Source organism: Protopterus annectens, chromosome 4.part0 (assembly GCF_019279795.1).
Source record: "Protopterus annectens isolate FY-2018-M chromosome 4.part0, PAN1.0, whole genome shotgun sequence".
In the NCBI taxonomy this organism is placed as follows: Eukaryota; Metazoa; Chordata; order Ceratodontiformes; family Protopteridae; genus Protopterus; species Protopterus annectens.
Window position 1 is genome coordinate 1,623,208,959 of NC_056733.1, and position 20,970 is coordinate 1,623,229,928.

The 20,970-nt window shown below is 43.8% G+C and overlaps 1 protein-coding gene across 1 annotated transcript in view; it reads right to left on the reverse strand.

Annotated features, from left to right (window-relative positions):
- Positions 1 to 20,970, reverse strand: part of FAT2 (FAT atypical cadherin 2) — a 1,015,713-nt gene that overhangs the window by 557,514 nt on the left and 437,229 nt on the right. The window contains exon 4 of the mRNA XM_044069413.1: positions 10,484 to 10,798. Within this exon, the coding sequence (XP_043925348.1) occupies positions 10,484 to 10,798 (315 nt within the window). The remainder of the gene's footprint in view (positions 1 to 10,483; positions 10,799 to 20,970) is intronic.

The window sequence follows — 20,970 nt, forward strand, 5'->3', positions numbered from 1 at the left end:
AGGTTCAGTGTTTGAAGCTGATGATGCAGAACCTGGCCCACCTGCTGGGATAGCAGGGAAGGTGTATGTGGTAGGTGCCATGGATCCAGCAGTATCATACTGCGCAAGGGAGGGTACCAGTGCTGCCAAGGCCAGTCTGGTGCAATCAGTATTGTCCTTGGTTTGTCCTGTTTGATCTTTAGCAGAACCTTCGAGAGGAGAGGCAGAGGGGGAAAGGCATAAACTGAGAGGCTTTCTCAGGTAAAGGACAGGTCATCTACTTTCCAAGCTTGACTGTGGGGAGTCCTTGTGCAGAATTTGTTCAATTGGTAGTTCTGAGGGGAGGCAAACAGGTCTATCTCTGGAGTCCCCCATTTTTTCCTAAAGAGGTTGAATATTTTTGGTTCCAGTTTCCATTCGTGTGGGTCCATGAGATTTCTGCTTAGGTCGTCTGCCAGTGAATTTAGCTTGCCTGGCAGGAATTGAGCATGTAGGTGCACTTCATAGCTCAGGGCTGTGTTCCACAGAGCCATGGCTAGTTTACAGAGAGGGTACGAGTGGGTTCCCCCCCTGCTAGTTTATGTACCACATAACTGTGGTGTTGTCTGTCTTTACCAATAACTGTCCTGGAAGGATATGTTCTTTGAAGGCTGTCAGGGAATTCTGTACAGCTAACATTTCTTTTTGGTTGATATGTAGGTGTATCTGACTTGGGTTCCGCCCTGCCAAGTGAGCCCTCCATGCATAGTCTGATGCATGTGTAGTCAGGGTTTGGGTGGCAGGGGGTAGATTGAAAAGGAGCCCCTTGGTTAGGTGGCAGGCCTCTGCCCACCAAAGGAACTCTTTCTTATACAAGGAATGATAGGAATCATTGCCTCCAGGTCCTGAGAATGTTGACCCCATAGGCTTTTTAGATACCATTGTAGCGTCCTCATATGCAGTCTTGCATATGGAATTTGTAGAATGCAAGAGGCCATGAACCCCAGGGCTTGCAGGATTTCCCTTGTAGACAGCTGGGTCTTTGTGGCCAGTAGTCTGAAGTAAGCTGTCAAATAAACTTGTTTCTCTGTCGTAAGGTAAGCCATCTGGGAAGTTGTGTTCAAGCTTGCTCCCAGGAATATAATTTGTTGGCAGGGTACTAGATGAGATTTCTTTTCGTTTATGGTGTATCTCAGTGAGGTTAGAAGTTTCTTTACAAATGCCAGATGTTTTAATAGCATATCCTGGCTTTCTGCCTGAATTAGACAATCATCCAGGTATGGGTATATTTGAATATTTCTCTGCCTGCAAAATGCAATGGCTGGAGCTACACATTTTGTGAATAACCTGGGTGCAGTAGATAAGCCAAAGGGAAGTGCAGAGAACTGATAGTGCACGGAGCCTGCTCTGAAGCGTAGTTATTTCCTGCAAGATTCCCTTACTGGAATGTGCAAGTAAGCTTCCTTGAAGTCTAAGGTTGCCAACCAGGCATCTTTGCCTAGCATAGGAAGCAGCTGTTGAAGTGTTAGCATTTTGAATTTTGGGATTACCAAAAAGGTGTTTAGAATAGAGAAATCCAGGATAGGGCACCAGGAACTGTCTTTTCTGAGTACCAGGAGGAGTTTTGAGTAAAAACATTGTCCCCTTTCTTCTGCTGGGACAGGCTGAATAGCCCTGATACTTAGAAGACAGAGAACCCACTGTTGAGCCTCTGCTCACTGATTTGGAAACCGTTTGGGGTTTGTAAGGTGAGGAAGTGGAATCTGTATTCTTGGAAGACTATATTTAAAACCCATTTGTCCTGGGTAATGAGTCCCAGTTTTTTGCATGCAGGGCGATCTTTCCCCCTAAGGGAGCAGGCAGTTGAGCAGGACTTGGAAGGTTTAAGGTTAAGTCATTATGACATTTTTCCATAGGGGGTGTCTTACTACTTCCAGCTTTGGAGGTGGGAGCCCCCCACTGCTTAGGCCTGTGTGTGCCTTGTGACTGTAGCTTAGGTGGTCTGCTGTTCCTGGGTTTGGACTGAGAAGTCCTAGAAGAGGCTGCAAAGTACCAATTCATAGAAGGCCAATGCTTACTAAATCTGGGAGGCTGTATTTGCAGGAAATATTTAACAGTTTGCATAGATTTAGCTTTTTCCTCCATCTTTTTAAGTACTTCTGCTTTGTTGCCAAACAAGTGGTCTTGGTTTAAGGGAGAATCCAGTAATTTATCTCTAACATGGTCTGGCAAGTTTTGCTCCTAAAGCCAAGCATGCCTTCTAAGTACAAACCCAGTGACAGCAGCCCTGCAAGATGCTTCTAAAGAGTCAAACCCACATTGCAACGTATGTTTACCAACTTGTCCAGCAGAATGCATTAAATCCTGTAATCATTTATGTTCAGCACAGTCAGGAATCAACATCATTTTCTGTTTAAGTAGTCCCATAATATGCTGCTGACACTTTAACATATGAAACTGGCAGTTTATGGCCATAATGGCCAAAGTAGCAGAAGTGTATACCTTCTTACCCCATCTGTCCAAGGCCCTGGAATCTCTATCAGAGAGGGTAGGGTTTTTGGCAGTAGTAGTCTTAATGCCTTTAGACCTTGGGAAATGGTCTCTGGGTCTGCAGTAGGATTCTTGAAGAGGAACTTGTGAGAGTCAGGTACTCTGTAGTACCTGTCAGGTTTTCTGGGAGCCGGAGGTAAGGTGTCTGGGGCCAGGCTAGATTCCAAAAAGGAATCATCTACAATGTCCAGGGCAGGAGGGATAGCTAAAAGCCTATGTTGAGTGATGAGTAAGAATTCCCTAAGCCTCTTTTTGGAGTCAGAATAATCCTGGCTTTTCCAGCGGAAATGCTCCCTAAGAGTGTGCAAGATTTCACCAAAAGAAAACTCTTCTGGAGGGGAAGCAGAGGGAATGGAATCCTCTGCATCAGAATCCTCATAGGTAGATAAGGGCAAATCCTGGTAATCAGAAGAAACAGAAATTTCAGAATCCTGATCAGAATAATCAGAAGGAAAATCAGTTCTAGGTCTCTTAGAGGGGGAAGGCTGGCTTCCCCTAATTAAAGTAATAAGGTCTTCAGCCATTCTTATCATTTGTTTTTTAGGCATATGGGCCTGACCATGTGGTTTGGACATTGGTTTTCTATGTGTTGGTCGAGTTTTAGGCCTTGAAGAAGAAGATGGCATCAGTTTGAAATGCAAGTCTGTAGGCCTGAATACACCCCCCAAAGCCGGTGCCTGCACAGTGGCTCCGGACCCATCCAAGGTAGAGACATCCGCAGGTTCCACAGTCGAAGAAGCATCTCGCAGCATACTGAACTCTGAATGGGTCTCAGCAGAGGCCTGCGAATCTGAAGTAGCGGGTATCAGGGGCTGCGAAAGTGCCTCACTGAGTACCGGCGAACTGGCGACTAGCTTAGCGGAAGCGTTGTCGGCAGTTTTGGACCTATGTGGTCTGTCTCTGTCTTTATCTTTATGTTTTTTTGGAATATCGGTAGTTGGATGGCTTACCGACGACAGTTCTGTATAGTTAAATCAAGAACCAAAATAATATGCTGCAAAAATAGACCGATGAATAGTTCAGGGGTTGAATAAAGCAGAAAACTGACAGCGAAGGACGTCGTGGTCTGGGCCTAAACAAGGAATGCAGTACAAATTAAAATCTTTATGAGGTATTTGCTTTCTCAGGTAAGACAATAGTTAACTTTTACTGACATCAGTTAAAGAGCAAGAAAAAGGATCCCCAATGGGGTACTTAGCTTTTTTGAAGACTTCAGTTCTGAAACTCGCAAATGAAAATTTCAGGAGTCGGCCAACCGGAACTTGCGAACTGCTTCTGCTTTGGGCACCGTGCGGCAAGAAAGACTGATGTAATAGCATCGGCTGCATGTTTTATACCACTTATGACCTGACGTCATGGAAGACGAGACAGCATCCGACGCAGGAATCCAAGACTTTGATATTCAGGCCAGCTGAGGGATACCTGCAGGCACATAACCCAAATGTAATGACTGCAACAGTGAAATACGAAGAAAGTACAGTTGTGTACACTTACCATAAATGTAGATGTTCGAGTGTATTCACTGTTGCAGTTATTACATTTGGGTAATCCTGCTGGCAGGTTACCCTCAGGCGGTGTGAATTCCAAAGTCTTGGATCCTGCGTCGACTGCTGTCACCCCTTCCCTGACTTCAGGTCGTCAGGGGTATAAAAGAAGCAACCAATGCCATTTTCTTCAGTTTTTCTTGCCCCAGATGTCAGGTGTCTCCTAAAAGGGTAGCCAAAATTTATATATAAAAATACATGCACCAAGATAAACTTTACCTTCATCTACAAGCAAATGCACCACATAGGTAGTATAAATCAGAGAAGGAAAGATAAGTTCCAGCAGAAAAAAGGGGGATGGCTGGTGGGTAACCTGGACTGCAACAGTGAATACACTCAAACATCTACATTTATGGTAAGTTTACACAACTGCACTATGTTCTTCGTGTTTCACTGTTGCAGTCATTACATTTGGGTGGAGTCCAAAAGCTATGGTGGGGAGGCTGGAGCTAAACAGCATTAGGAGCGGCTATGAGGCCCTGCAGAACTGCAGTGACAAAGCCTGCCCTGGATTTACAGTAGAGTGGCAGATGATAATGCTTTGTAAAGGTGTGCACTGAACTCCCAGTAGCCGCCTCTAAAATGTCTCTGGTTGGTACTCCCCTGAGAAAGGCTGCTGAAGTGGCTGCAGCTCTGGTGGAATCTGGCCTAATGCCCTTAGGCACTGGCTTTCCATGGTTTAAATAGCAGAAACAAATGCAGTAGCTTATCCAGTTAGAAGTAGCCTGCTTTGAGATAGCCTTTCCTTGTGATCCTGCAGCATATGCTACTAGTAATTGCTCTGTCTCCCTGAAAGCTTTGGCTCTGTCTAAGTAGAATCTAAGCCGTCTGTGTATGTCCAAAGAATGGAGAATTCTCTCCCCAATATTCTGTGGATTTGGATAGAAAGTTGGCAGATGAATAGTTTGGTTAAGAGTCACACTGGACACCACTTTAGGCATAAATGTTGGGTTTGTCCTCAGAGAGACCCTGTCTGGATGAAAAATGATAAAGGATTCCACAGCCATGAGCGCTTGTAGCTCTGAAACTCGTCTTGCAGAAGTAATTGCGAGGAGCAGAGCTGTTTTCCAAGATAAAAACTTTACATCAGCAGTAGCAGCTGGCTCAAAAGGAGGCAGGGTGAGCTTTTCCAAGATATAGTTGAGGTCCCATGCAGGTATTGGTGATCTCCTTGGAGGCCATAATTTTTTGGCTCCTCTGAGGTACTGCTTTAATAAGGGATGAGAAAAAATTGGTGGCTCTGTATTGTAAAGAGCTGAAATGGCAGAGGTATGAATTTTAATTGATGAAAAAGATAGGCCTTTGTCGAGCATCTCAGTTAAGTATTGCAAAATATGAGGAATATTTGGTACAGCTGTATCAGTTCCTTGTGCCTGGTTCTAATCACAGAATCTCTTTCATTTTCCAGCACAAGACTTTCTAGTACTAGGCCTTCTGGCTTCCAGAATGACATCCATCACAGCTTTACTGACAGGTGTTTTTTGTATGACTACATTATCTGCCATGCTGCCAAGTTTAATGTCCTGAGTTGGCTGTGCAGGATCTGATTGTTTTGCTGGGACAGTAGACGAGGTATTTGAGGTAAGCTCCAAGATGGGCATATTCCTTAGGATTGGATACCAGTACTGGTGTGGCCAGTCTGGGGCAATCAGTATCATCTTTGGCTTCTCCTGTCTGACCTTTAAGAGTACCTTGGGGAGGAGAGGCAGTGGAGGGAAGGCATATACTGATAGTTTTTTCCAGCTGAAAGAGACAGCGTCCACTTTCCATGCTTGTCTGTGATAAGTTCTTGTGCAGAATCTTTTTAGTTGGTAATTGTGAGGAGAGGCAAATAGATCTATGTCCAGGCATCCCCATTTCCTTGTTATCATGCTGAAGACTTGTGGATCCAGTTTCCACTCATGGGGATTCATGAGGTGTCTGCTTAGTTCATCTGCCAGAGTGTTTTCCTTTCCTGTCAGGAATTGTACCTGCAGATGTACTTGGTAAGTCAAACTGTGTCCCACAATGTCATAGCTAGTCTGCAAAGGGGATAAGAATGTGTGCCCCCCCCTGTTTGTTTATATACCACATGACTGTGGTGTTGTCTGTCTTTATCAGTAGTTGTCCCAGATGAAGTAGGTCCTTGAAGGCTGTCAGGGCATTTTGAACAGCTAGCATCTCTTTTTGATTGATATGTAGATGCATCTGGTTTGTGGACCATGTGCCCTGAATGCATCTTTCTGCCATGTGGGCCCCCCAGGCATAATCTGATGCATCCGTTGTTAGTGTCTGCCTGGCTGGGGGTAATGTGAATGGCTGTCCCTTGTTCTGGTGACAAACCTTTGCCCACCATCAAAACTCCTGTTGCAGGCAGGGAATGAGAGTAATCACAGTTTCCAGGCTGTGGCAATGTTGAGTCCAAACACTTTTTAGATACCATTGAAGTTTCCTCATATGCAGTCTTGCATATGGAATTAGTAGGATGCAGGATGCCATGAAGCCCAAAGCCTGCAGAATTTTTCTTGCAGATAACTGGGCCTTTGTTGCCAACATTTTGAAATAGATAGTCAGTTGCCTTTGTTTGTCTGGCGTGAGATAAGCCATCTAGGCAGTTGTATTCAAGCTTGCACTCATGAATATTATCTCTTGAGAGGGTACTAGTTTTGATTTCTTTTTGTTGACTGTGTACCCTAGGCATGTTAGAAGTCTTTTCACAAATGCCAGATGTTGAAGAAGAATGTCCTAGTTCTCTGCTTGGATTAGACAGTTGTCCAAGTAAGGATATATTTGTATTCCTCTTTGTCTGCAGAATGCAATTACTGGTGCCAGGCACTTTGTAAAGACCCTGGACACAGTAGATAAGCCAAAGGGCAGTGCAGAGAATTGGTAATGCATTGAACCAGCCTTGAATCTGAGGTATCTTCTGCACGACTGTCTGATTGGAACATGCAGGTATGCCTCTTTTAGGTCTAAGGTCACAAGCCAAGCATTCTTGGCCAGCATGGGCAGAAGCTGCTGCAAAGTTAACATCTTGAATTTTGGAATATCCAGGAATGTGTTCAGAATAGAGAGGTCCAGTATCGGCCTCCAGGCCTTGTCCTTTCTGGGTACTAAGAACAGTCTTGAGTAAAATCCTTGTCCCTGCTCTTACTCTGGTATTTGCTGAATGGCTCCCATGTCCATGGGGGATGTAACTTGCTTTTGTGCTTCTGTCCATTGATTTTTTGGCAGATCTGGTCAGCTGTTTGCCTTTGGCAGACTATGGAAATGGAATTTGTAGCCTTGTGACACGATATTTAGAACCCACTTGTCCTGGGTTATAATGTGCTAATTTTGAGCAAAAAGTACTAATTTTCCCCCTAAGGGTGCTGCCAGAAGATAAGTGCTTGGTGCAGGCAGGGGAAAGTCATTGGGACTGCTTTCTGTATGTTTGTGCTTTATCTTCTCCAGCTTTGGAGGTAGAAGCACCCCACTGTTTTGCCCTGTAAGAACCTTGTGTCTGGGATCTGCCCCTAGGGCATCTGGATCTGCCCCTTTGAGGTCTGTCTGACACTGGAAATTACTAATTTTTGTAGGCCAGTGTCTACTAACCCTAGGTGGCTGTACTTCTAAAAAAATCTTTAACAGTTTGCATAGATTTAGCTTTGTCTTCCATTTTCTTTAACACCTCTTCTACCTTAACACCAAACAAAGTATCATGCTGTAAAGGTGCATCTAGTAATTTAACTTTAACATGATCAGGCAGATTTTGTTCCTTTAACCAAGCATGCCTCCTAATTACAAAACCAATAACTGCGGCCCTGCAGGAGGCCTCCAAAAAATCAAAACCACATTGCAAAGTATGCTTTCCAACTTGTTCAGCTGCATGCAATAAATCCTGCATTTCCTTGTTTTCAGCACATTCAGAATTTAACATCATTTTCTGTTTAAGCAATCCCATGACATGTTGCTGATACTTGAGCATATGAAATTGACAGTTTAAGGCCCTTATAGCCAAAGTTGCAGATGTGTAAACCTTTTTCCCCATCTATCCAGTGTCCTTGAATCTCTGTCAGAGTGGGTTGGGTTTTTTGCAGCCAAGGCCTTAACTCCTTTTGGACCCTGTGAAATAGTTTCTGGGTCAGCAGCAGGGTTTTTAAAAAGAAATTTGTGTGAGTTAGGAACCCTGTAATATCTGTCTGGCTTAACAGGAGCTGTAGGTAAGGAGTCAGGGGTCAAAGTAGACTCTGAAAACACATCATCTACAATGTCTAAGACTGGGGGAATGGCTACAGGCCTGTGCTTAGGTAGTAAAAGGAAATCTCTGAGCCTCTTTTTAGATTCTGAAAAATCCTGACTTTCCCAGTGAAAATGCTCCCTCATGGTATGCAAGGTTTCCCCAAAGGAATAATCCTCAGAAGGGGATGCTGAAGGAATAGATTCTTCAGCATCAAAATCCTCATAGAGGGGTAAAGAATATCCCTGATCAGAAGAGGAATCAGAAGAAATAGAAAACCTGATCTGAAGATTCATAGTCAGTGTCTTGCCTAGGCCACTTATCAGGAGGGGGATGGGAACCCCTGATCAAGGTAATCAGGTCTTCGGCCATTTTGATCATCTGTTTTTTGGGCATAGAGGCCTGTGCCTGTACACATGGCTCATGAGTTTGTTTCTTTGCTTTAGAATGTGCTTTAGTCTTTGTCTTTTTAATGTAAAGATGTTGAGGTCTGAATACCCTCAGAAGCCGGTACTTGCTCAGCGGTTCCGGACCCATCTGAGGGATTAGCGCCCAAGACTCCAATACCTTGAGTATCCAGTGGCATAGCTGACCACGTGGGAGATGATAGTGGCCTGCGACTCTAAAGTAGCGGGTGTCAGGGGCTGCGAAAGTGCCTCACTGAGAACCGTCGAACTGGCAACTGGCTTAGGAAAAGCTTTGTTGTCAGTTTTGGGGCTTGGTTGTTTTTCTCTATCCTTTTCCTTGCATGTTTTGTAAACTCTGGTAGTCGGATGGCTATCCGACGACATTTCTGGATAATTAAATCGGCTACCAAAATACTTTAAAGCAAAATTATACCGACACTTAATAGTGCATTGGTTAAATCTAGCACAAAACTGGCAACCAGTAACGTTGTGATCAGGGCCTAGGCAAGGAATTCAGTAAGAATGAAAATCCTTATGAGGTATTTGCTTTCCACAAGTAATACAATTATTAACCTTTTCTGACATCGGTCTGGAGCAAGAAAAAAGTTTCCCCAATGGGGTACTTAGCTTTAATGAAGACTTCAGTTCTGAAACTCAAACATGAAAATTTCAGGAGTCGGCCGACCAGCACTTGTGAACTGCTTCTGCTTCGGGCACCACGCAGCAAGAAAGACTGAAGAAAATGGTGTCAGCTGCTTCTTTTATACCCCTGACGACCTGACGTCAGGGAAGGGGTGACAGCAGCCGACGCAGGACCCAAGACTTTGGAATTCAGGCTGACTGAGGGCAACCTGCCAGCAGGATTACCCAAATGTAATGACTGCAACAGTGAAACATGAAGAACATCATCTGTACACTATGTGTACACTTAGTGCAACCTTTCTGAGTGAATAGACAGCACAAGCATTGTGGTAGGGGTGTTCTTATAATCAGAAAGTGTATGTAAAGTGCACGCATAGTGTATACTTTGTGGTAACCATTATGAATCGGCATTTTATTCTTTTTATTCCTTTGGAGCATACCCCCCTTCACCTTACCCCCTCCCCCCACAGACACACGTCTGTCTGCCTTCACTGTTTAACATATGAACTCCCAAGATCACTGCATATTGGAGAAAATGCAAAAAACAGTGTTGACTGTGCAGTGATATCATAAATTCTGCTATTTTCAATAAAACAGTCCTGCCACTTAATTTCACCGCATCACCATCATACAAAGCAGTCTTCTGCATGTCAAATTCAGCCATTTACATTGCAACCCAAGTATGACAATGATTACATAAGCACATTTACAGCACAGAGAAATACAACAGCAAGCAACATTTAATGACTGCATGGCAAATATCCAAAAATTTAAACTGAAATACTGTATACAGACACAAACATTGGAATTAAGGGTTAAGGCCATATCTTGCAAGATTAAAAAAGATTTTAGTTATTTCCTGATTCATCTTTGCTGCTGTATAAGAAAGAAACAAATATCAAAATTCTAACCGTTCAAAAGGACCGTAAGTAACACACGTGTTGTTATCCTCTAGAAGAATGTTATTTTTAAGATGAAATAACCTAAACTGGCACAGTATGGAGATTCCATTTTCCTATTTCAGATGAGTGACTGGTTTATTCTTAGCATGGAAAACTGTTGCATCTTCAATTGTCAATTCAGTTGTGAATAAACACTCTTTCTAATTAGTAGTGATGTGTTTTTAGTGTACGTACTTACAGGTTTGAGTCTGTAACATTTGTAATATCTTTTTTAAGACTTACCTGTCTGTGAATCAATATTAAAGAAACGTTGGTGAGCACCTGGCCCCACATGGAAGGTTATTTTTCCTTTGGAGCTGTCATCAGCATCGGAAGCATTTAGCTGAATAACGAGCACATTTTTTGGTGAGTTCTCCATAACAGAAGCATAGTACACCGGTTCTGCTGCTAAGGGGACATTATCGTTGATGTCAGTAACCTCTATATAAACATATGCACAGGAATGAAGTGGAACAGACCCAAGATCTGTGGCATACACGGTCAGCCAATAAGAAGGTGTTTCCTCCCGATCTAGAAGTCTTCTGGTCTTAAGTACACCTAAAGTGAGGTAACATAAATCACATCATTAACACATGTAGAGACTGTTTAGATGCCATTTGTTTCATTAGAAAGTGAAAGGTAATTTAAGCACATACAGATGTCCATCACTTGCCATAAAATGGTTTTCTTTTGTTAAAGATTTGTATTTATTTATTTCAGGTCAAATTAGTTATGGACCTGTGTAGAGAATATCAAAACATATTTAACTTGTTCAGCTTATAGTATTTTAAAAATAATATAAGCACATGTAATAGAGAAAATGATGCAGGCAATGCAGATTGTGTTTTTAAGTCTAGCAGAAGACCTGGCTTAGTAAGTAAGCCTCTAGCTGGATTTTAAAGGTGTTAGTAAATGGGTCCCTTATTTCCCCAGCTCTGCAGTAAATTCCGCACATGGAAGCTGCTGCAGATGAGAAAACTTTCAAGTGGACTGATGCTGAGTGAAAAGTGACAGTCTCCAGTGGTCACATATCAGTAGAATGAAGCTTTTAATAAGGTACTAGCAGCTAATAAAAGAAATTCAGGTAAAGGAGGCTGAGACTGACTAATATGTAGAGAAACACATAGATTTGTGAATATAAGGCACTGTGAAATTCTAGAAGTTTACACATACCTCTCAGGGTACCCTATACCTGACAGAAGAGGCCCTTTACCTGTCCCCATAAGTAATCCACTCAATATACTCTGCACCAGCTAGAATTTGTGCTGGTTACATCTAAGTTTCCCTAGATAAAAGACACTGCTGGATGGTAGTATATAGGAAACAAGGACATCAACATCAACAGTTGGAATGCAGGTGGGAATAAGGGTTTGGGGTATTACGGATGTTTGCACAGATAGTACTGCCTGGTACCAGTCTTTCAGTGAGTATTTCTTGTAGCGCAGCACTGCAGATGATATCAGCTGTAATAACATATCAGCCATCTCTTTCCTCAGAAGAATTTCTTAGAACACCACAATCACTGGTGCTTTTGCATAACCAAGGGAAGAGGTGAGATAAATGTAAATTTCCTAAAATGGGTGTTACAAACCCTGTGAAATATAAATGTTAATCTCTAAGGTGACATCTTACAACAAAACTGTGTAACAACCCCAAACCATCAGAGTGTATTTCTTAGCTTTTTTACATTATTCAGTTGACAGCTATTCTGTATGCTGCAATGGATAATGAATGAAAAATATACCTTTACTCAGAAGGGTCTGTAAGCAGAAAGCAGACTCGGCAGCCTGAATTACAGTAACTACTGGAAGGTTACCATTTCTGACTAAAATTCTCTTTACTCGGGATTGTAAATCAGGATCACAGTGATAGTACTGAACACATAGACTTGTATGATACTGGAAGGTTCCTGGGTGCATAGTTATATATTAATTAATAACCACAAGGGCCCTTAGAAGCCTAGCCAAGCTTCCCAAATATATCCAGAAGTCTTTTTTGGTGCCTTAGAGGTTAATTTTAGGGGTGTATTTGTAAGTATTTTCTTCCGATTTACTTCTTAGAAAAACTGCATTGCCTCCTACTTTTCAACGTTTTCTTGCTTGCAAAAGTTGATATCTGTGTTAGAAACAGTATTTAGAACATACCTAGAGCCTGTTTATTGCATTTTTTTGTGTTGCACTTTTTTAAAATTGTTTTTTCTTAAAATTGCATTTTACCTGCCTCTGACCTAGCACACACGTGTTGGGGTCATTTATTGCACTGTTCTGACTAGTTTGCTACTTGTGTGTCTCTGCTATCCTTAAATAAAAACAAAAAAACAAAAAAACTTGCTATTTTCCCACTTTCTATAATTTAAACAAAGTTCAGTTACAGAGTTGCTGTTCTGAACTGTTTGTAAGTTTCTTGGAGGCCAGTGCTTACTTGGGCTAAAGGGAAGTCTCTGTGTTCACCAGTGGCAGTGGTTAACACTGAGCAGCCTGCCTGTCCCTGTACGAGTGGTTACTGCCTAGAAACTGTAGTTTTATTGGCCATTTTTGGTCAATTCCAAACTCCTTGATCTCTCTCTCTTAAAACCCTGCAACTCTCTTTTTGAGCAGTCTTGCACACAGAGCAGCGTCGGGCAGCGCCGGTTAGCTGGGGTATACTATTCCTGGTTTCACAAAGTCTGTGCTGCAAATTTTCCCTTAGAACTAGGCAAGCCTCAACTCAAGTGCTTCAGATCAACTGCTCTTACTGCAGCACTTGCATAACCCAAATCAGCACGTGTCCAAATCTCCTAGATAGCACTATTATTTTCCAAATCTCCTAGACAGCACTATTATAATACAGCATAAGACCCTCGACTGTCCGCAAGACAAGTGAAATTTACTTTTCCAAGCATGTCCAGAGGTCAGTTTCAGGTGTACTCTCCAGTTCATCTGGTCGAATTAGGCATCCTGAGGCAATGTCACAGCTGCCTCATGTATACAGACAACCCTCTCCTCTTACCTCTACACACAAACACTTGTGAGAGATGCAAATACACAGCCAGACTGGAGGCTAAGTGCTCTCAACCCATAACAGTAACAGACAGTCAAGAGGAGAAGAGACACACTAGCATCACACCACCAGTCACACATGGATATACAAAACAAGCACTGGCAAAACATACACATAAATACACAAAAACATATTCGGAGGCACTAGATACCAATCTGAAAAAGAAACAGTGCCCTCCAAAGCAGACAAGCAAAGCAACCTGCACCTCCAAACACAAGCCAGAAAACACATAATTCACCTCAGCAGTGCGCCTCACGACAGTCCCTAAGGCAAAACACCATACCCAACACGCTAGTAATAGGAGACACTATAGGAAGGCACACAGATGTTCCACTCACCAGGCTGAACAAGAAGAAGGTTACTGTCAGCTGCTTGTTGGGTGCTAGGATCCGCCACATAACACAGGCACTTAGGTCACTCCAGAACAAGTACAAGTATGATGCTGTCATTGTACATGTTGGTGTGAATGATCTAAGACGTACCTCCCTGGACTACATGAAAAGAGACATTGAGGAGCTCTCTGATCATGTAGCCCAAGCTGGTATGACCCTGACCTTGAGTAGCATACTACCTTCAACTAGAATGATACCACACAATACAAAGGCAAAATGATCAATTTCAACAATTGGCTAAGCTTCTGGTGTCATTCTAAGGGGATCCAGAGTCTGTCTGCCTGGGATGACATGATAGACAGGCCTCGCTGTTTTGCCAGAGATGGTTTGCACCTGTCACCCCTAGGCTTTCGAATACTGGCCAAGGCTCTTGCCGTCCCCATAGTGCCTTTTTTAAGCAAGGCTCAAAGGACAAACCAACCACCGTAGCCGGCACAGGTAACCAGAAACTAAGGGTAATGCTACTCAACGCCAGAAGTCTCAACCTCAAAATGTACGCACTCGAAGCACTCCTCAGTATGGAGAAAAGCGATGTTTGTGCAGTGAAGGAAACCTGGTTCAAAGCCCCAGAGATCACCCCAGCACTACCAGGTTACAATTCATATCATACCTTCTGGTCTCAGTTACCAGATCGCAGTACAAAGGGCGGAGGTGTATCCATATTCATCAAAGATACCCACATCTCCAGGTTAGTGGCACAGCATGATGCCCCAGAGATCATCCATGCGCAACTATCAGCAGGCAAAACCACATTTCAAGTCGTAGCCTGTTATAGATCGCCCACCATGTCCCAAGATGCTCACTCAGCATTCCTTGAGGCATTGGGAAATATAAAGGTCCTACCCAGCACCATAATTTTGGGTGATTTCAACTACCCTGGTATAGACTGGGTGAACTACCAAAGTTCTAACTCCTATGGCCAGTGGTTCATATAATTAATAAATTCAAATACCCTTGAACAACTGGTATGTTCTCCCACTAGAGGGGACAGCATATTGGATTTAGTCATCACAAATATGGGCGCCCATTGTACCACACCCGTTATCACTCCCTCCCTGGTCAGATCAGACCACAAACTGATAACCCTGGACATCCTCACCCCTCCACCTCCCCCAGTCGAAGAAACCATCGTAATAAACCTTTCCAAAGCAAACGTCAAACTACTTGCGTCAGAAGTGGAAAGCTTCACTATTCTTTTGCAGAATGATAATTATATCCAGGATGCAGAATCCTACACCAAGGCACTTTGTATACATCTTCAGGATTGCATGGACAATGCTATCCCAAATAAAACCAAGACTCCTTCCTCAAGCAAAAAGAAACCGGTCTGGTGGACCGCGGCAATAAGCAAACTATACAACAAAAGGAGGATATTTATACAAAAAAAAGCCAAATCTCAAGTAGAAAAATCATCCCTGATCAGCATTAGTAAGAAATTGAGGGCTCTCATCAAGTCAACTAAAGCCAGTTTCAAAAAGAAAGTTGCCAAGGATGCCAAGGATAACCATAAGGCCTTCTATGGTTACATCAAAAACCTAAATGGCAATGCTCAGGTCTGTTCTGAGCTAGTACAAAATGGAACAAAATACACTGACCCCCACTGACATTGCCAACATCTTGGCTGACAGGTTCAGTGCAAATCCCCCCCCCCTCACCACCTACAGGGCCTTTTACTATTCCAGAGGATTGTGTAACTCCAATTATTACTGATACGTTGGTTAATAAGGCTCTATCTAAAGCTAAAAACACTGCCTCCATGGGACCAGATGGTGTCTCGGGCTGTGTCATACGTGAGCTCCAAAATGAGTTAACCCCACATCTGAATACCCTGTTCAGTCTCAGCCTCTTGACAGGATATGTGCCCATAGAATGGCGCACAGCAATGGTGGTTCCGCTGCACAAGGGTGGGCCCACAACCGACCCTGGGAACTACTGACCAATAAGCCTGACCAGTCTGATCTGTAAGGCAATGGAGCGAATCATTATAGAACTCATAAATGGAGAGATTGGGAACCTCCAAACACTTGACCCCACACATTTCCAAACACTTGACCCCACACATTTCGGCTTCGTCAAGGGCAGATAATGCCTCCTGAACCTGGTGGGCTTCTTTGAGACAGTTACTCAGGCTATAGATAAGGGAAAGGAGGTACACACGGCTTACCCTGAGCTTGCTAAAGCATTTGACACCATTCCCCATTCGGGTATTATTGATAAACTCACCAACCTGGGCATAAACCCTTACGTCACAAGATGGATCACAAAGTGGCTCTCAGACAGATCCCACAAAGTAAGAGTAGCGGGATCTATGTCCGAATCTAGACCAGTAACGAGCGGTGTGCCTCAGGGCTCTGTCCTGGGGCCCCTCCTGTTTGGCATATACTTCTTAGAAGTACAGGCAAGCACTGAAGGGCTGTGGCTGACCAAGTTTGCGGACGACTGCAAACTGGGTGCTATAATAGAGTCTCTGGTCGACATGGATATCCTCCAGAAGAGCCTAAATGAGACTGATGCATGGTGTCAAAGCCATGGTCTCAAGCTAAATGCTAAAAAATGTGTAGTAATCCCCTTTGGAAAAAACAGAGTACCCACGAACTACCACATAGGAGGTAACCCCCTGAAATCTGAAGAAGTAATAAGGGATCTAGGGACCCAAGTAGATAGTCAGCTTTCCTTTGATAACCATGTTGCCAAGGTGGTTAGAAAATCCTTCTATGTGACCCATCTGATCATGAAAGGGTTCGCATCAAGATCTAAGGATGTAGTGGTGCCTCTCTACTTTTCCCTCATCAGACCCATTATTGAGCACAATGCACCAATTGGAATGTACCTGGCTAGGCATCTCCAGCAGCTGGAGAGACCACAGAGGTACCTCACTAAGAGGATTACTGGCCTCAAACAGTTGCCCTATGCAGCACGATTGAAAAAACTAAGGCTTTTCTCTGTTGCATACTGCCTTCTCAGAGGTGATCTCTGTCTAACATACAAAGCCATGTCCAACCCAGAACTGTTGAACATGTTCCATCTTAGCAAAACCAAGTCTACTCGAGCTACATGCTCTAGGGATATAAACCTCAGCACAATAATGAATAGAACATGCTGGAGGGATAGATCCCCTTTGCAAAGACTTCCCTTGCTATGGAACAAGGTCCCGATCTACATAAGACAGAGCACCTCACTATCACTCTTCAAGAGGAACCTTGACGAGTGGATGGGTAACAGAAAGTTCACACCAGGGATCATACCAACAGCTCTACTAGATAGGGGCCAAGGGTACTAGCTGCTAGATCAAGGGCTTAGGGAACTAACCAAAGGGGCTGTGAATACCGCACAACATGGCTGGGCTAATATATGCCTTCGGGCAGATAGTCCAGTACCTACCTATGAACCTATGACCCTAATGGTTAAATGTAAGGTAGAGTGTGTTTGGTAAAGCATTTAGAAGCAGCCATTGTCCATTACAAACATAGGTGCCAGAACAGGGGTGAATTTCTGGATTCCTACCCACTGGTCCTGTTTAAATGTGAATATGGTTAAGAAAGAGCTCTGCTTCACCTAGATGGGAAGTCTTTTTCAGAGAAGGGGTAATCTCTGAGATACATACCGGTCCCTCTAACAAGCCCAAATTTATGTTGCAAGCAAGGTTTAAGTCTCTGGATTGGCTATTTTTTATACTATTTGTTTTGTGGACATGCAAAAGGTCCATCAGAGCAGGATCCAAGGATGTTTTGTATGCCAGGCACAGATGGCCCTTCAACAATCTGTAGGAAGCAGGGTCCAGGGAAAGGGCTTTAAGTTGATCATCACAGGACAGGTCATTTACATCTTGTACTCTTTTTGCAAGGAACCTGTGTGGACATTCCAGAAGTTGCATGTGCCTGATCAGGTAAATTAGCGAAGGGCTGTTATACACAATGATGGGGCTGATGATGGCTACATAGAAAGGAAAGTACAGTTGTGTACATTAACCATAAATGTAGATTTTCAAGTGTATTCACTGTTGCAGTCATCACATTTGGGTTATCTGCCTGCAGGTAGCCTTCAGCCGGCCTAAATACCAGAGTCTTGGATTCCTGCATTGGATGCTGTCTCTTCTTCCATGAAGTCAGGTCGTCAGGGGTATAAAACATGCAGCCGACACCATTACGTCAGTTTTTCTTGCCCCAGATGTCAGGTGCCCCCACAATGGGAAGCAATTATATGTTATGGTACCCCCCCCCCAACAAAAAGAAAATACACCAGAAAGCTTAAATACACCAAACAAGAAGGAAAGGTAGAGCCAAGAGAAGTCAGGGGGCTGGAGGGAGGGTAACAAGGTCTGCAACAGTGAATACACTTGAACATCTACATTTATGATGTGTACACAACTGTACTATGTTCTTCATTTTTCACTGTTGCAGTCATCACATTTGGGTAGATTCCCAAAGCTAAGGAAGGGAAGAGGAAGTTAGAGAGCATTAGGGCCAGCTATTAAGCCCTGCAAGACTGCAGTGGCAAAACCAGCTCTGGATTTAGAAAAAATAGGCATGTGATAATGCTTGGTGAAGGTATGTACAGAGCTCCAGGTAGCAGCTTCTAGGATGTCCCAGGTAGGGACACCACTGAGAAAGGCTGTAGAGGTAGATGCAGCCCTGGTGGAATGTGATCTTATCCCCTGTGGGGTAGGTTTTCTATGGTGCTTATAGCAGAAATTAATGCAATGGGCTATCCACTTAGAAATGGTTTGCTTTTAAATGGCCTTCCCCTCTGCCCTTGCAGCAAAGCCAGCTAGCAGCTGTTCAGATTTTCTGAGAGGCTTAGTCCTGTACAAATAAAATCTAAGTTGTCTGTGCACATTCAAAGAGTGCAGTTTTCGTTCTCCCTTGTTTTGTGGATTCGGGAAAAAGGTAGGCAAATGAATGGACTGATGAAGGGCCACACTAGGCACCACCTTGGGCATAAAGTAAGGATTGGTCCTGAGGGAAACCCAGTCTGCATGGAAGATAATGAAGGGCTCCACTGCCATGAGGGCCTGTAATTCAGACACTCTTCTTGCTGAAGTGATGGCTAGAAGGAAGGCTGTTTTCCAAGAGAGGGATTTCAACTCTGCAGTTGCAGCTGACTCAAAAGGAGGAAGAGTGAGCTTTTCCAATACAAAGTTAAGGTCCCAGGCAGGATTAGGGGCTCTCCTGGGGGGGGGTCTTAAATTTTTGGTCCCTCTGAGGAATTGCTTTAGCAGGGGGTGAGAGAACAGGAGTTGTTCAGTATTATAATGTGCTGAAATGGCAGAGGCATAAATTTTAATAGGCGAGAAGGATAGGCCCTTGTGGAGCATTTCTGTTAAGTACTGAAGAAAATGAGGTAAGCTGGGCACCGTTGTGCCCATCCCCTGAGCCAGGCTCCAGGAACAGTATCTTTTCCACTTTTCAGCATAGGATTTTCTAGTACTAGGCCTCCTTGCCTCCAGAATGACATCTAGCACCTGCTTACTGAGGGATGCTATTGGAGAGCTCAAGGAATTAGCCAGGCTGCAAGGTTCAGGGTTTGAAGCTGAGGGTGCAGAAACTGGCCCACCTGCTGGGACAGCAGGGAAGGGGTCTGAGGCAGGTGCCATGGTTCCACCAGTGTCATACAGTGCAAGAGGGGGTACTAGTGCTGGTATGGCCAGTCTGGTGCAATCAGTATTGTCCTTGGTTTGTCGTGTTTGATCTTTAGCAGAACCTTCGAGAGGAGAGGCAGAGAGGGAAAGGCATAAACTGAGAGGCTTTCCCAGGTGAAGGACAGGGAATCCACTTTCCAAGCTTGACTGTGGGAAGTCCTTGTGCAGAATTTGTCCAATTGGTAGTGCAAACAGATCTGTCTCTGGGTTCCCCCATTTATTCCTCAAGCGGTTGAATATTTTTGGTTCGGGTTTCCATTTGTGTGGGTCCATGAGATTTCTGCTTAGGTCATCTGCCAGTAAATCTAGCTTGCCTGGCAGGAATTGAGCTTGTAGGTACACTTGGTAGCTCAGGGCTGTGTTCCACAGAGCCATGGCTAGTCTGCAGAGAGGGTATGAGTGGGTTCCCCCCTGCTTGTTTATGTACCACATAACTGTGGTGTTTTCTGTCTTTGCCAATAATTGTCCTTGAAGAATGTGGTCCTTGAAGGCTGTCAGGGAATTCTCTACAACTAACATTTCTTTTTGGTTGATATTCAGGTGCATCTGTCTTGGGTTCCATTTGCCCTGAATGCACTGTCCTGCCAAATGAGCCCCCATGCATAGTCTGATGCGTCTGTTGTTAGGATTTGGGTGGCAGGGGTAGATTGAAAGGGAGCCCCTTGTTGTGGTAGCAAGCCTCGGCCCACCAAAGGAACTCTGTCTTTATGCAAGGAATGATAGGAATCATTGATTCCAGGTCATGAGAATGTTGACACCATACGCTTTTTAGATACTATTGCAGTTTCCTCATATGCAGTCTTGCATAAGGAATTAGTAGAATGCAAGAGGCCATGAACCCCAGGGCTTGCAGAATTTTCCTTGCAGATAGCTGGGTCTTTGTGTCCAGTAGTTTGAAGTAGGTTGTCAAATAAACTTGTTTCTCTGGAGTGAGGAAAGCCATCTGGGAAGTTGTATTCAAGCTTGCTCCCAGGAATACAATTTGTTGGCAGGGTACTAGGTGAGATTTCCTTTCGTTTACGGTTTACCCCAGTGAGTTTAGAAGTTTCTTTATGAATGCCAGATGTCTTAATAGCAATTCCTGGCTTTCTGCCTGAATCAGACAATTGTCCAAGTATGGGTATATCTGAATATTTCTCTGCCTGCAAAATGCAATGGCTGGAGCTAGACACTTTGTGAATACCCTGGGCACAGTAGATAAGCCAAAGTGAAGTGCAGAGAACTGAAAGTGCATGGAGCCTGCCCTGAAGTTTAGGTATTTCCTGCAAAATTCCCTTATTGGAATGTGCAGGTAAGCTTCCTTTAGGTCTAAGGTTGCCAACCAGGCATCTTTGCCTATCATAGGAAGTAGCTGTTGAAGTGTTAGCATCTTGAATTTTGGGATTACCAAAAAAGTGTTTAGAATAGGGAGGTCCAGGAGCTGTCTTTTTCTGGGTACCAGGAAGAGTCTTGAATAAAAACCTTGTCCCCTTTCTTCTGCTGGAACAGGTTGAATAGCCCTGATACTTAGAAGAGAGAAAACCTGCTGTTGAGCCTCTGCCCACTGTTTTGGGGGTAGGTCTGGTTAACCGTTTGGGGTTGGTAGGGTGTGGAAGTGGAATCTGTATCCTTGGGGAAACTATATTCAAAACCCATTTATCCTGGGTAATGAGTTCCCAGTT